A 17,564-nucleotide genomic window follows, 5' to 3' on the forward strand; every position below is an offset into this window, starting at 1 on the left:
GAGTTGGGGGATATATATTAACCGCCTTGATAAATTTGTGATAAGCATAAAACGATTCCACGATCGACGAGGATCTGGTGATCAATCTTTAGGAATTTATGGACAACACAAAGCACCGGACCAAGTGAGATTCTTCGATTTTGGATCAACCCCACGACCTAACCTAACCTAATGGTGCAATCTTCGGAGAAGAGGTTCACCATAGTAAAGAAATGCCATACATCATCATCTTAGTAACAAAGGGCTGTGTAAAATTTCTTGAAGATCGGTTGAGTAGTTCTCGCAAAATCCTGAAAACCGATTTCAAAAGCGCAGTTCGAGAAAAACTTAGCATAACTAGCCTCGAGCGCTCAAGTTCTCAAGGCTGTATCTGCAAAACTATTACGCGAATCAACTTGAAAATTTAGGACAATTTTCTAGAGGTGCTGTAGAATATAATAAGACACTGAAAAAATTCGATTTTTTAAACTTGTAAACCCATTTAACCCCTTAAATATGGTGCTTTTCAGATATTTTTAAAGTAGAAAATTTTCGTGATGTTCGAAGACATTTAGAGAAGTTCTCATATGACTAAATATATAGTTTTAAATCGTTTAAGTTGACCCTGCCTAACTTTCAGGCTAATTATATGAGAAAACAAAAATATATCAATACGATAAATCAATTCTAAAATAAAAAAAAACCGGTCGTATTTTTTGCTAATATATTGTACTTTAGTTTACATTTAAAATCAAAAATATTTTATTCCTGTTATTTTTGCATAATATTATTTAATTTAAGCCTATTTTGCTGATTGCAATTTAATTTTATATCTTCTTTTCTTGCAGGTAAGGCTAAGCAATTGCAAATCTTTAGTAATGGTAAGCGTACACATAAAGTTTATTTATCGTTTTACACAACTACATACATACACATACAAATACACGCGAGTATACGTCAAGTAATTGGCACAGCAGCCAAGTAATTGCGACAGAACCAAGCAAGCAGCACATCATTAGATATTGCTATCTTGAACATGAAACCGCAGAGCAGACAAGCTAATGATAATCATACGCCCCAGTGCATCACTCGTTACAATAAGCAAGCAGCAAGGCAACACAACTACACATTGCCACAACGGTTATTTATGTGAACCGCAAAGCAACAACAAGTGAAGCTGTGGCAATGACGACAGTAGTTAATAAGGGGTATCTTAATGTACGACTAAGCAATCAAAAAAAAAAAAATTTTATTTTCATATGAAGAAGGGGGAACAAGGGGTAAGATAAGGTGCGGGTAAATGCAATACGACTAATTTGCCACATTGTTGAAGCATATTGCATGCAAGCACGCTTGTGTTGCGCTGCCAAAAGTTGGTTAGTTGGTTATAAGTGCAATAGAAAGAAATTTGTCGGAAATTATCATCATTAAGTGCAGTCGCTGTGAGCGTGCAGCTAAGTTTCGGTGTGATGACAACGCAACCGCAACATTGCCAACGTCATCAGCAGCAGTCATACCATCCTTATGGCCACCAGCAGGCTGTCACCGCCATCTTCACCAGCAGCAGCCAAATGAACTGTTGCAGATATAACTGTAATCATATATCCGCATATGAGCAAGAGTGGAACCCCTTTGCTCGCTTGCACGGTTTCCCGCCGGCATTCATTACTGCAGCGCAGCATCTTTGCGGCGACGGAAAGTTTCCTTCCTTCTCGCTTTTAACGTACTTAAATAGCTGTAAGTTGAACCCAAGCAGCAGCCGCATATAGAATACATAATATGTGTAGTATACATACATGGATCGTGATGCGAGGCAGAATTCACAGTAACACCATTAAATAGTGACACAAATGAGCGCGCAACTGCCACAAGCACTTGACACAAATGGGCAAACACACCCACACACACATTTGCATTTGTTAAAATGCATGCAGTGGAATGCCGATGCATTCACCTCAATCGTTAAAGGGATTACATAAGCCGTTAAAGGGTGCGCTGCTTGCTCATACATATACTAGTATAGAGCGGTGGTCTGCCACATGGGCGCTCCCCGCACACACGCTTACACCGCCGACCTTCTCCGGCGCATGTCTAATTTGCAGGTGTGCAGCCTTTACGCCATGCATTGGCATTTGCTCTGCAATGACAAGTGCCTTGATATCGCACACCCGCATGTTTCCGCTTCACTCACCTTTCTTTTCTTTGCCTCCTACAATTGTATGTCGCTCTTCAACCATTACCCTTCAGAAGTAATTTTCCATATGAACTGTAATTAAATTATCCTTACTTTTAGTGTAGTGTGCATTAAGCTGCACATTTTGTGGTTATGTTGCACGCTGCACATTGCACACAGCTCTCAGTTGATTGCTGATAGCCACGTGTACACGTGTGTGGCAAGCAGTGCATTGCTTTTCATATTTTATTTACTTATAAAGAAGCGTGTGAGTGCATTTAATGGGCTTTGTGTCTAAATGTCTCACCGTCAATCGGACTGACCTTTTTGGAGTGCATTCACCGCTTGTTGACGCCAATTTATAGTATTTAAAGTGATATTAAATATAAAAATTTACCAAAAAATCATAATAAATACTGATGAACTCAAAGCGAACTAAATTTTTTACTACAATGGATAAACGTGAGAAGTGTTAGGGGTAAAACCTGCTCATTAAAGCTCAAGAAACCTCAATCCAGCCTATTGTAGTAAAAAAAAAAATATTTTATTTTCAAAATTCTTTGTTTTATTCACCCTAATTCCCTTCACGGGTGATACTTTGATTATAGCGGCGCGACCCTCAAACTTTTCGATACCATTTTTGTTTTAAGATTTTTTATTTGCTTCAAAATAGTTCTCAGTATCGGCGATTACCTCTTCACTCCATGAAAATTTCTTCCCACGAGCATTATAATGAGATCTGAGAACATAAAATTTCGTTTGGAAATACGGTAGATATGGAAACAATTTAAAACCAAATCAAGGAATTTTGCGAAATTTTATTTTTCTTCAAATACGACCCTCTTTCGGCGATTTCGTTCTTCAATCGGTCCAATAACGCTGTGTAATAGTCGCTGTTGATGGAGGGAACATCCCAAAATACAAACGCCATAACCTTACCAGCCACTCGGATGACTCTCGATTGGACTTCGGAGTGAAATACTCGTACTGGCGCCATGTTTCATCTATTGTCACAAATCGTTTCAAGAACTCGATTTTTTTACGCTTGAACATCTCCAATAGAATCCAAATAAAATTGATCGATCCGAACTTTGGTTTCAACTGTACTTTTTCCTAAATTCCTTTGTATTCTTTTATACCATAACAACAGTTACTTCACTCAAAATGACATAATTCATAAACTAATGATCTGAGACCTGTCAAATTTATACAATCGTATTGATTTAACTCTAGTAGCGTCATACTGGGAACTTTTTATTTGATCTGATACCCTACTGAACAAATCCACAAGCAGCATTGCCGACTGATATGATAAGTGGTCTGTGTGGTATTTGGCGTGTTCCGATTACGAATTTTAGTTCAAAGAATTTCCATAACCAACAGCTTTTGTTGTCCTTTCAGTAAATGGTGGTAATTTGACATCTACAGCTCTTGACCACAACACAGGAAATGTTTACTAGGATTTTCGGTTTTAGCAACCCAATTTAGCTTTCATTAAAGTTCTGGCATTCTCTATTACATTGGTTTTCTTGTTTTTTTTTTTTTTTTAGTACAGAGTCAATTCTAAAATATCCTTAGCTTCTCTTAGATTTAGCAGTATTTTCTTGTCAAAACGAATAACACTAACTATGTTGAGATATTACGTGATTCCTTCCTCTTCCTGTACGTACCGAAATAGCGCTCAAATTTTCACAAAGATCGGTGCAGTAGTTTTGAAGTTAGGAAAGGTACCGACTTTGAAAACGTGAGTTATGAGGAAACCCTATAAAGTTTAGAAATCTGATGTAAAATGTTTATAAAACGAGACAAAAATATTCATAACTACGTCAATTTGCTCCGAAATTTTCGAGATATTATTAATTCATTTAAGACAAAAAATTTCGAAAGATACAAATTTTAAACTCCTACTCCCACGTTAAGACGACTGCCTTGCAAAGTTTTAAATCACTAAAATAATTTTAGAAAGCAAAATTGTCGAAAGTCACGAATAAGGGTGCCTGAAAAGTAGGTGCTCAAAACCGATCCGGGCGTAAATTCGTGTTGCGTAAATGGGAAAATCCGCTCGTCTCGGCTTTAAGCGCCCACTCTTCGGGCACCCAACGAGGACTTTAATATTTCTCGGTTTTCATTTAACTGCCTCAGCCCTCTACTTATGTTATTTTAAATTCCTACTGCTTCCCTTGTTTATGTTATTGCAAATGTCACTATAGCAGTGCCACACATCCTTACACCTATCTGCTGACTTCAACCATTTACATACATACATATGTATTTATATTTTCGGTGTCATCTAAGTCAACACTCGCTCTTAAGTGAATTGCACCAAGTGCTACAACTGTCTCTTATACACATCTAGATGTGTATAAGAGACAGTCCTTACACCTATCTGCTGACTTCAACCATTTACATACATACATATGTATTTATATTTTCGGTGTCATCTAAGTCAACACTCGCTCTTAAGTGAATTGCACCAAGTGCCACAAACAATAGCAGTATCCTGTTAAGCCGCAAAGTTGTATTGAAATGTACTCCGTAATTGTATTATTGTTTTTGTAACCAACCGACACTTGATAATATGCGCATATGCGAGGATAATTGTAATTGTGAGAGTCAAAATTCATATTTCGTTTGGTAATATACGAAAACATATCATATGTCTTCCTAACACATTTGGGCATTTCAATGCAACACTTAATTATTTATAAAGGGTGTGCCAATATGTAATATTCAGCAGTTTAAAAAATGCAGTTGTATAAGGTTATAATATATCTTCTTAATTTTTTCAATGTCGAAGTTATGCTATGCTATTTACACATCAAATAAATTTAAAACTTTTTGCTTTATTGAAAAATAATTATTACATTTTGTAAGAAATATTTTTGGTATCGAAACTTTTTTCCTCAATGATTTTTATAAAATGTCTGCTGAAAAGCATTCCATTTGTATTTCTCAAGTTACTTGACTTTAAGCAAAAATAATTTTTGAATTAACTTTCATATTTCTAATGAAATACCCTTTATTTATGTATCTTTATGCTTTTGTTTAACATATTTTAGATCCTTTGTATGTACATTTTGCCTGTGAATGTTTTGTTGACTCAACTCAAACTTTTCCGCCATTGTGGCGAAATGCTGTTTGTGTGGCGTTGAGGCGTTTCCGCTAATTAAAAGCATCACGTCACTTTGTTTAAAGTTTACTTTAGCAACATTTCATTTAATTGAAGTCTGCATGTTGCGAAGGAATAAATGTGAAATTCCCTTTACGCTAATTTAACAGGACTAAAACTAACTCGTAATACAATATGGAAATGGAAATATATTTACTGTCGTTTATCCAAAACAAAAAAAAAAAAAAAATTGTGACTCGAAGAATAATTTTAATTAAATTCAGAAAATGACAACGTAAATATTATATTATAAATTTTAAGCTGTACTTTGTTATTTTATTCTGTCGTGAGGGCTCTCAAAGGATTCGCTGCACTGCTGTTAGCGAGAAACGGCGGAGAAAATTATAAAGAAATATCGTTTAGAAATGTTGGGACCATAGCAATTCTATAGAAGATAGGATTCTCTGAAAATATACACATTTATAATTGATTGTACTTTAAGTAAACACTTCTTCAAGTTTGTTAACTAAGTTAGACCAATTTGGGATTATACGTAAAAGCTCAGAAAATGTGTTGTGATAAACCCATATTCAATGCTTGCTAACAGGATTCAATAAGTATTCGACCCAACCGCTCCCTACATATTTCAAAATATTAAGGATTTACCTTACTATCAAATCAACTAGTTAGCAAATATGCATGCTTCTCCATGTAATCATATATCTCCGCTTTTTCGATTTCCTACACTGAGTTTTACTTGAAAACAAATTTATTCCAGATTTGACACATTTAGAAAAAAGATTTTACATTACGAAGATTACGTTTTCATATTTCAAAAAAAAAAACAACAAAAAATTTAATGAAGAATATTTATTATCATTCGAAAGAACATTCGCATTATTTTTTTGAGATTATCTCTTCCAAATGTTGGCCGCAGCTATGTCGCAGATGGTTCATCCGTTTAGTCCAAGTTTCGATGACGTGCGTGATGTTTTTTGCAAGGCCTGAATCGAAGTGGCTTGTCCGCATAGTCTTTAGATATATATCTTCAGGAAAAAGTTTAATAGTGTGATATAACATGATCTTGGTGGCCAATCGACCGACCCAAAACGTGAAATGATCTGTGCATCGAAGTGTTCTCTCAATAAATCCAGCGATTGATGTTATGCGTGGGAAGTGGCGTCGTCTTGCTGAAACCAAATGTCCCCGGGATCACGAGCTTCAATTTGAGCCATCCAATAGTCGGTTATCATGGGGCGATAATGGTCAGCGTTGACGGTTACGTTCTCACGGTCATTATTTTTGAAGAATCTGCAGATCCCACCGGCCCACAAATCCCACATAACCGATGTTTTTTTTTTTTTTTTTTGGATGAAATGACAGCTTTTGAATCTCTTCAGGTGAAAAATGCGGAAATTTTTTTTCTTTACATACCCAATTTTGGCTCGAAAGGGTCGGATATTCTTGAAACATTTAAGAAACCCGTAGAGCGAAACGTTACCGCTTGGGAAGGTCGAGCGGTTTCAGTTCTTGCACAAGCTGTATTTTGTACACTTTCAATTTAAGATCTCGAAGTAAAATGTGCCAAGTCGTTCCATACGTCAATCCAAGCTGCTGCGAACGGCGCCGACTTGACTCTCCACGGTTTTTGAATACCCTCTCAGCTACGGCTGCTGCATTTTATTCACTGCGTGCTGGAAGGGGTCTATTCGGAATTTTCGTAAAGAGTTGATCGCTTTATAAACGTTGTTCAGGCGTAAGTCTTTCCATGATGAGATCCCAAACAGTATTTCAAAAAAAATAAATGAGTGCTTGACTGGACCCAAGCATGATCTATCAAAAAAAAAAAAAAAAAAAACATTAAAAAAAAAAAAAAAAATTAAGCTCACGGACGCATCCCGTGTGTTGACTGTCGAATATCTGTCTCTTATACACATCTAGATGTGTATAAGAGACAGCCCATATTCAATGCCACTGTTTAATGTGTGTGTGTAATGTTGTGTAAAAAAAAAAAAAAAAAAGCCATTAAAAAACACATCTACTTGAATCACCCGTTATAACGTCAACAGTGTACACCTTTACGATAAAGTTGTGAGTTTCCAGATTCCAATACTAGGCTTTGCTAAATCCCAGAATATAATAGACAACCTACGTGTTTCTGATTTATTTGATGTTTTACTGCAAAGTCGATATAGTTTCCATTCAATTCAATTTTATGATATATCAACTCAACAAAAATTAAATATGAAAAGAACTATCCTGATATTGCAATATTTTCACAGTAAAGTTATCAATAACAACTAACATAAATTAAAATAAGTAAACTTTAAGAAAGTAGTTGAAAGAGTTTCCCTCAACTCTGATATCACCAAATTAAATATTTTGCTATGGCTCTAACTCCCTAATGACTCTACCCGTATCACACCCAGTCCAATCACCCTTTTGGCATCGCGTGGCAGCCTTGCGGTTACGGCGTCAGCAAGAAGAATGGCGCCGTATACAATAACTCCTACGCAGTAAGCTAAGGAACCGATTTAAAAGAGTAATCGGAGTTCATCGACCGCATATGAAAATTTTTCAATTGAATGAATGTGGGAGTGAATTGAATGAGTTATGAGCAAACTTAGCTGCAAGCGTTGCATGCTCGCTCGTGACTTTAAGAGTCACATAAAAGTGTAAAACTTTTGCCGCCACATTAGTTTAGCTTAGTTTGACTGCTCGGCTGACAAACGGCTTCAGCTATGGCAGTTGCTTCGCCGGAACTACATCTCGCCGAATGACAAAGGCTTTACGGCGAAATGTCATTTTCCTTGCCTTTGCGCAGTTATCCTCCCTAAACAGGGCTTTTTATTTCGAGCTTGTGGTGGAAGGTGCTATTCTGTTTATGTATAAGTTGTAAGCGAAAAAAAGCAAAATTTATTATAAGAAACCGGCAGTCATACTCTAGTGGAAAAAGTGAGTACTTTTAATGAAGTAGAAATGTTTAATAACTGCTACGTGATAATATTTGACTATGAAAACAATAGCAGCGTTTAACGCTATTCCGCAGGCGTCTTCCATAAGAATCATTAAGTTGCTCCAAATTGAAATTCTCGCTCCTTTTCCGGAAGAAAAAGATATAAAAAACTTTGTCCTGTCTTTAATTTGTCAGAGATTAAAGACACTAATGAAGAAGATACAGACTTGTCAGATACCGCTCTTCGGTTTTTAGGAGGATACAGCCCACAAGCTCTCTGTAAAGGAATATAATATACATCTCAGTTTCTGCTCGGTGGTTTTCACAGAAACCATCCCTCGAGTCACCTGCTTGAAGCGGAGCCGCCGCCTAGGAACTCGAGCCTTCAACTTGTCGACGTACTTGAACAATACGACGTCCAAATTTTGTAAGCGACCTATTTCCGACCGGCCAAGGCACGCCAATCACAGTGAAGTTGTTAACACCTTTATTTGGCTTTCTCCCAGTGTCAGTTCCAATATGGCGAACTTGAAACACCGATAGCAGAAAATGAGCTTGAGTTATCACGGGACTCAAAAGTGACTCTAGCACAGCTTCCTTCTGAGAACTGTAGTAGGTTAAGCACTTATATATTCAGAATAGACCCTGTCATGCAAAATCCTTGTTCTGCATGGAATGGGTTCACGCATGACACTAATCACTTTTTTGCAAACTTAATGAAACTAATTAACTTAACTCCTCTTTCCCTATTGTTCAAAGCCGTCAGAACAGCTCATTCCTGGTGACTTAACAAACAAAATTAACTTACTGTTTTCCACCAAGAAGGGTGTGTGTAACCATATCAATCCGATATCAAAGCGGCCCGGTTATGGTGGTCTTGACCTCGCTGACTGTGCGGAGGAGGCTCATTCTTTCTTCAATATCTTCCGTAAGCGGTCTGTACAAAACTTGGTGAACCTCGCGTGAGTGCCGTTTAACGCTACCCCTTTCGCGGCTGCACCGTCTTTCTGACCTAGAGAAGAACGCTTGAGATTCATTTCAATGATACTGAGTTCACTACTTGCACTCAGTAACTTTCATCTTGTCTCTGTGAATTCAACAGCAAAAAATTATTGGCAGCAAATATTTTATCGATTTTTTTTATTATTTTTTATTTTTATTTTTTTTTTTTAATATCTTTCAGTAAAATTTTCCATTACCTCTGTAACGTCGGAAACCGTTTCTAAAGTAATTAATTGTTCGTCAGCTTAATTCCGCTTCAATCGTGACATTCAACATTTTATTACAAAGCATCAATTTTTTTTTTTTTTTTTTTTTTGCATCACACTTCCATCTTCTTAAACAGTTCGTATTTTCTTTGAGCATCACGCCGCTCTGGCATCAATTCCCCGCCAAAACTTTACCTTTCATCTTACGTTTCGCTATTTGCTCTTCGTTGCTGTCCTGCCATCATTTTCTCATTATGTTATAATTAAATGCGATTCCGTCCAATTAGTTTCAGCTCGATTAATGCGAATGAAGTTTGTTGGGTATTTGGTGTGCGTGCGCTGTACTTTGTCCAATAGGTATTTACTTACTTTAAGCCTCACACTCCTCCTTGATCTACCACACAGTTCAAGGATATCCGTACTCGCACACTTCAGCTTGAAGTGCTGATAGCTGCGACAGGAATCACTAAATGCGAATGTACGAATGAGTGCACAAATGATGTGCTGCTGTGGCATCATAGTTGGAATTGCCAATAAAAAGGCAGGGTGGAGTGACACTATTTCGCTGCTAAGACCTCCGCCGCCTTACATTATTGATTGCATAGCCAATCAACCGACCTACATACACACATATATTCGTATACAGAGTTATCTGTATAAGTGTGGGTTTGAGGGCAGCCATCTGAGGACACTTGATTTATTGTGTTAAGTGCTTGCGATTCGTTTGGTCGTCTCCTTGTGTGCCTGTATTTTTCACATTTTTTCATCTTCTTAATTTGCTTATTACTGGGTTTCGGCGCCCAGTGATACAAATAAAAAATTAAATACAAATGGACGCGTTGTTCTGGTAAGATAATTGTAATACTGAATATTTCAAATAATTGGTTCGAAATTTCGTAATTACGTGAATAAAAGAAGCAATTTTGGTATGAGATTCGAATGACATCGAAATGTGCTTAAGACGCATTAAATATTTTCAAGTATAATGAAACTCAAAAATAGCTACACTGTTACGTAAAATATTCATTTATGATAAAATAGCCACATAAATCAAATACGTTGACTCTTGGAACTGATAATGAGGTATCTCGGCAGTCTTACCTTCGGAAAACCAGGAGACGTAATCTAAACTGTTATTGGCCATCTCAACAAGTTTGTGATAGACTCGAATCGCTGTGTCGATTTGTTAGATGTTTCAAGTAACACAACGGATCTGTGTTCTACGCTGTCCAAGTGGGATCCCCCTTAAGATCGACCTCTTAATCTAACCTAACCTACCTGCGATCCATAATTTATAAATTCGAATAAAAATATATCCATTATTTTTGCATAAAATTTGAGATTTTATTTGGCATAGTTAAAATTATCCGATTTTGGTGAAATATTATGCACTGTTCTGTTAAATAACTTGTTGGGAATTGCTTATAATACTACTCTCATAGAAACCCCCGTTCCTATTGGCAAACAACTGTGACAGTCGATTTTCAAAAGATTCTCTTGAGGTAGAGCTAAAAATCACTTGGCTCCAGGTCCAAACTATAACGTGCCTAACAAAATCCCAATTTATTGTGGCCAAGTTTCTGAGGAGTCAATTCCAACTTTTATTGCCCAAAGCTGGTCGCTTCTGAGCGTTTGCTTACAGTACAAATGCAGATAAACAGTTTTGTCATAGCGGATGAGCTCATAGTAGTTGATTCCCTGCTAACCTCAGCAAACACAAAACAAATCCTTCCTGACGGTTAATCGTGGCTTCGGTCTTTCAATATTTTTGGGTCCACTCGTGTGGCACCTATACATTTTTATATCGAGCCTTATTTAAATGGTTCCAAGCGATTTTTTGTGCCATGTTTAGCCCTTAGTGGGAACGTATTTTTGACATCAACATTTCCTGGGCGGTTCGACGGATGTTTGGATTTCGGGAAACGGATTTGTGCGCGACGTACGCTAAAGCAAACTGACTTGCTTTGACAAAGCGACGGCTTCAGCTCCCGACGACTATGTTTCGGTTATGTGCTACACAAGTCTTTCAATGCTAGATATTCGGTGATGGAATTTTGTCCTTCTCACTTATTGGAAAGTTGGTGGCGATGTTAGCTGCCTGGGTGTAAGTCGGAACGCGGTTTACCCAAAAGTCATGGAGTATGCTTTCGCTAAGCGCTGGCCCTGCGGTGCGCCGTATCTCACTGTACAAGTCGCTAGGTCTAGGCGATCGTCGAGTTCCATCAACTGAATTTCATACTTCAAGAATATAAAAGTACAATTGCACAGTTTCTTTTTTATATTGCGTCATAAAAGAGCAACGTATAATGAGTCTATACCTTATCATCCACTAGCGGCACAAGAAAATCATAAAGGAATTTTTCACAACCATGCTTCACAGCTTCAAAGTATCCTTCAATTTAAAAGTAAATTCTTCTAAGCTTCTTAAATTTAAAACATTTTGATTTTTTTCAGTTTTTTTTTAATAACTATATTTACGTCTTTATCCTATTGGATTTTTTACTTTTGTCTGTATTTTCAAATTATTTGACTCTCAGCTTTGAGATTAACCCAAGTGTTCTAGTGTTCCGCCTCTTATCGTTTACTGCTTTTTATTCGCTTCGTTTCTTCACATTATCGCAATCGGCATTGACTTTCGTGAAATTTTATTTTGCCACATTTTATTTGTATTGAATTTTATTTCGTTTTCATTGTTACTTTGATTCAACATCATTACAGCAAACCAATATTCTCCTGTGTGACGACTCGCATTACAATGACGGATACGAAAATGAGTTATCCTCGTACAAGAGTTTGTCAACCCAGCACCAACTCGTCTATGAAGAGAAATATGTAGAGATTGAGAAATAATACCGTAAGACAATAACAATGACAATGGCGTCGCCAGTCACAAGGACAACGAAGCATTGCACTGAAGCTCACACTCACACACGTGTTAACGACAGCAATAACGGTAACAGGATATTCGTATTGACTTTAGGTTATACAATATAAGTGACTTATGATATAATAAATCGGCGAAATTGTGCAATATAATTGCGCTTCGAAGGTAAACGAACGGGAAATATGAGAGTGGTGCTTCCGGTGTTGACACAGCAAAGTGGTAAGACACGTCTTTGCATCCTTCACTAAGCCTGAAATTGATTCTTAGCGGTAATATGTACCGCTGTCTTCGCGAGCTACATTGCGTTATATTGGTCTATTACTTATGCTAACGAGGTTGGCCATGGTGAATGATTACTTTATTTCTGTCAGCTGTTTCACTTGGAAGCGGTTTGCTTCGTCTTCGATTATTGCTTATTCCCAAAAATTTTTCAAAGAAACTGCATAAAATGTTGTTAAAAAAAAAAAAAAAAATTAAGCTCACGGACGCATCCCGAGTGTTGACTGTCGAATATGTTGAAGTTAACTTGCACAAAACTAACATTTATCGGTATGCAAATTGTTCGCAAAGATTCACGAAAATCGTGCCGGACGAGCACGTCAAAAATGGCGAAAACATTAATGAAGTGAAGATAACAGTATTGGCCAGTCGTCGAATCACCCTTACAGAAATTGCTGAACCAATAAGCATATGGATCATGCCATTCGATTTTACGATTGCTGCTATATATGTATATTTCTGGCCTAATAATGAAAATAGATATATTTATCAACGAAAATGGTTTTATTGTTTTTCAAAATATTCTCCATCAAGATTTATACACTTTTGCATCCGATCCGATTGAGACACCTCCAAAACATGGTTTTTGAAATTTCTCCGAAGACTTCAGGCAAACAAATGGTGGTGTACCACTCAGAATTGACCGTCCTGCGTTGCTCAAGCGGAACAGTCGCCACATGACCAGTTTTGCCGAAGAAACAGGCGACCAATTGCTTCGAGGTGCTTCTTCCACGAACAACTTTCGTGGGATTTGGCTCGTCTTGGAAGACCCACACTGTCGATTGCTGTTTTGTTTCGGGCTCATACGCATAGATCCATGATTCGTCACCTGTGACGATCTTATAAACGTCTTTTGAAGCACCGCGATCGTATTTTTTCAGCATTTCTTTACACCAATCCACACGAGCCTTTTTTTTTTTTTTGAGCGATTGTCAAATTCTGCGGGATCCAACGAGAACAAACCTTCTTTACGGCCAGGTGTTCATGCAATATCGAATGTATGCTGGTGGGAAAACTGCATAGGCATGCCTCTATCTGAAGGTATGTTACATGACGGTCTTGCATTATCAGTTCACGTACGGCATCGATGTTTTCTGGCACAACGGCTGTTTTTGGACGACCTTCACGGAATTCGTCTTTGAGCGAGCGTCGGCGACGATTGAATTCGTTGTACCAGTTTTTCACTTAGTGTTGCCTAGGCCAGAAATATATATAGCAGCCTCCGTAACCAAAGTTTTGGGTATGAATGGGATCGCCGCGAAGTTTGTGCCAAAATTGCTCACTTTCGACCAAAAACAACACATTAATGTTGCCGCAGCCACGGTGACCCCGGACCCAGTGACCTTTTTTTGCTCTCAATACTGGAGCGGTTAACGACGCTAAGCTACGCCTGAGGACATAACAACTGCATCGAAGGAGGAGGTAAACAAAAGTGCTTTGAGTATTGGCAAAAACGCTGACAGGACAATAGAGATGCTGAATAAATAAATACTTTTTAAGAAGTACAAAAWTCGCGATGCTTTGTGGACTCATCTTGTAGTTATGGATATATTATGTTTCTACCACCGTCTTTACGATTGAAATAAGAGAAGAGAATTAATATCTTTTGTTGAAAATCTCATTTATAGCCTTAAAAAATTTTATAGAAGTCCTTTTGTGCAGCACATTATTAATTTATACAGCTTAATTGAAGCTTGAAAGCAGCTAGAATAGAATTCACAGAAAAATTGCATTAAAATGTGCACAGTTTTTTTAGCTGCCTAATTTCTTCGCTAAACGCCGACCCGATAACCCAAATTTTGCGCTACAACAGTTCTAATCAGCAGTGCGAAAATAATGCATTTAGTATGCAAAAGTGGGTTGCTGTTGTAATGTAAAATGAAAACGAAAATGAAAGTGCCCCTATTACGCATATCTGCTGATTTCACAATTGTACAAGTACTAAAAGTACAAGAATAAAGCACAGTGGAGCTTTCTCAAATAAGAGATTTTCGCAAACAATATTTTAATTATACTTTTAATGTGCATTTACGACAAAAATGCTGTGCACTTTTAAAACATTTACAATCTAATTACATACGAAATCTAAAGAAAAAGTACGTATTTTCACTAGAGTTTATTTTTGATGGCAAGCCCGTCACCTTTGTTCGGGGTAAACTCCTAAATTACCGAACCGATTTTAATAAAATGTATTACAGTGTGTACAGCTTCATCTAACTTAAAAGATAGGATATACCTCGATATCTAGTGTATGTCTCAATTATTTTAAAATTGTAATAATTCATAAATAAATAAAAAAATATTTTTCTAAAAATTAGCATATTTTCAAAATAAAAAAAGTTAGTGCTGAAAAACTCAATTTTGTATTTTTTCCATTAAATAAAATATTTCCAAAATTACATCTCAATTATAAACTCCTTGGATTTTTATACCTTCAATAAATATATTGCAAAGTTTATTGTAATACTTAGTGTGCCATAACCACGGGAAGTGCATTGAAAACTATTTAGTATTTATCTTTTTTATACAAATTCTACGTAAAAGACCCACTGCATAGTACCCAACTAAGCGCCCGCAGCGAGCGTAGAATGACTTCTGTCAGCAAGTTTGTTTGCTTTGCGGCGCTGAAATCAAGTCGCGGCTTGTACGAGCAGTTTGAATTGCTTAAGACTAGTTGGAGTGCTGAATTGCGCTAACAGCAAAGTCCTTTAACATTCTGACATAATTAGAATCGCGTGTACACTCTCATTTCAACTAAAGATAAGTTATTCTGCCCTTATGTATGCTGGTTAATGCATCTTGCTCTTCTCCGACTTGTCTTGCTGCGTTTGCCTTACGCCATTACTGCTTATTTTGTACTTTTACAAAGTCGTTCTTCCGCGTTGATGAGTCTAATTAACGAACTTCAATCATTGCAGTTTTCTGCAGTGCTGCAAACACTCTTTAGCTCTACTTCGTTTATACGTTTTTTTTTGTTGGCTTTCCAGCAGCTTATTTTTTTCTGCCATTTTTCTTTTTGGAGTGCGAAGTATTTTTGCAACAAAATGGTTTCAATCAAGCCTTTTAGCTGCTATAATTTTGTAACTATCCTTTTAATATTTCGCTGACTTTTCTGCGCGCACTATGTTTAGCGCTTGTTTATTTAATTTTTTGTCCACAACTTTATTTTAATTAATTTTATTTGTTTTTTTTGCAAAATTTCGTTATTCATAGCGTTTTCTTTTTTCTTTTTAGCCCAAGAAACTGCAATACAAGACAAAACACAAGATAAAGGTAACACAGAAACACTACTACACACATACATATTTACATTTATACTTATACAGTTACATATACTCATACATATATTTTTTATTATATAATATAATTATTTACTTGCCAGCAATAAGGAACAAAAGTATATACTAGTAATAAAAATGTTTCACAATTTTTAAAGGCAAGAAAGTTTAGCTAAGGGGTTACATGGGTTTCTTCGGGTAAAAAACAGCATTAAAAAAAATGTTTTTCATATAAAGAATGAAATATTTGAAGCCATTTTTTACTGTTACAATCATACACTATTAACAAAGAAATTTCTAAAACTGATGACCCCGAAAAAAAGGCGTTTAAAACGGCGCCCCTATCCTAGCGCTCAAGTTCCTAAGGCAGTAACTCAGAAACTATTACTTCAATGAACTTGAAAAGTTAAGACAATTCTCCAGAGGTGTAGTAAAATTTAACAAGATAATAAAAAATCGATTCTTTGAAACCCTTAGTCACATAATCTCACAACAATTAGTCTCACAATATTCGAGGTCACGTCACAAACGCACTACTCGCGATAATACGCTCACCAAAAGTTTAAGTTATCAATAATTAATTGCTCGTTGGCTATATTGCATGTAGCACCATCTTGTTGGGTCCACAGGTCCTCCACCTTAACATCCTTTAATTCAGACAAGAAAAAGTCTTTAAACATTACAATAGATAACGGCTTAATTCTAGAATTATAATGAACCAATGATTTCCTCTGCCCTTAGAACACATCAATAACAGACTTATTGACTTAGGAGTTACTTGCCCTATTTCGCTTATTAAGGCATTCATTCTACCAAAAGTTCAATTTCATGCGATTGCGGATTATTTCTTCTTCGACACTCTGCTCTACAGGAGTATTATCCACTAGAGTAAACGTGATACGAAATCGACCCACGGTCGTTTGAAGGAGTCAAATCAAATAAAAAACTAATCGATTAATCAATTAAATTATTACCAATGCTGAATTAGATACGAATTTAATTATTATCTTCGCCATTGAGTTCTGTTCAGAAACTCTTCGTCTCGGCGATTACTTCTTCATTGTCGCTAAATTTATTTCTAGCGAGTATGAATTTCTTCGGCCCGAGAGCATTGCCCGTTTTTTACACCAAAATATATTGTTTCATTAACCCACAAAGGTTAGACCTATCGAAAAATTATAGAAAAATATTATGTGAACATCATCTTTTCTTATGTAACTTTTTTACATATTTAGTTCAGCTTCATTCAGTGGTATACCTCTATAGTAAACATTAGTAATAGGCAGCAAGAGACAGTATGATCATTAATGGAAAATATTTCTAACCTAACACATGCATCAAATTTTTCCCACAATATATCTTTCACATTGAAAAGTAGTACATCATTTAGTAGCAGTAATCATTTAGATTTAGTTCGTTTTACCCATAAAAAACAATTTTTATACTCTCGCAAAAAAGTTGCTAAAGAGAGTATTATAGTTTTGTTCACATAACGGTTGTTTGTAAGTCCTAAAACTAAAAGAGTCAGGTATAGGGTTATATATACCAAAGTGATCAGGCTGACGAGTAGAGTTGAAATCCGGATGTCTGTCTGTCCGTCCGTCCGTCTGTCCGTCTGTCCGTCCGTCCGTGCAAGCTGTAACTTGAGTAAAAATTGAGATATCATCATGAAACTTGGTACACGTATTTCTTGGCTCC

At 36.7% G+C, this 17,564-nt stretch overlaps 1 protein-coding gene across 3 annotated transcripts in view; it reads left to right on the forward strand.

The window, feature by feature from the left end:
* The window catches only part of LOC108965644 (cyclin-dependent kinase 14), a 327,367-nt gene that overhangs the window by 252,013 nt on the left and 57,790 nt on the right, over window positions 1–17,564 (forward strand). For 2 of the 3 annotated variants that reach the window (XR_001993122.1, XM_018928188.1), the window contains exon 4: window positions 15,823–15,861. The exons of the other annotated variant lie outside the window; for it this stretch is intronic. Coding sequence is in view for 1 of the 2 variants with exons in the window: in XM_018928188.1 (XP_018783733.1) it covers window positions 15,823–15,861 (39 nt within the window). In the remaining variant the exon portion in view is untranslated. The remainder of the gene's footprint in view (window positions 1–15,822; window positions 15,862–17,564) is intronic. 3 annotated transcript variants of the gene reach the window in all.

Source organism: Bactrocera latifrons, unplaced genomic scaffold (genome assembly GCF_001853355.1).
Source record: "Bactrocera latifrons isolate USDA-ARS-PBARC rearing strain unplaced genomic scaffold, ASM185335v1 scaffold_143, whole genome shotgun sequence".
NCBI lineage: Eukaryota > Metazoa > Arthropoda > Insecta > Diptera > Tephritidae > Bactrocera > Bactrocera latifrons.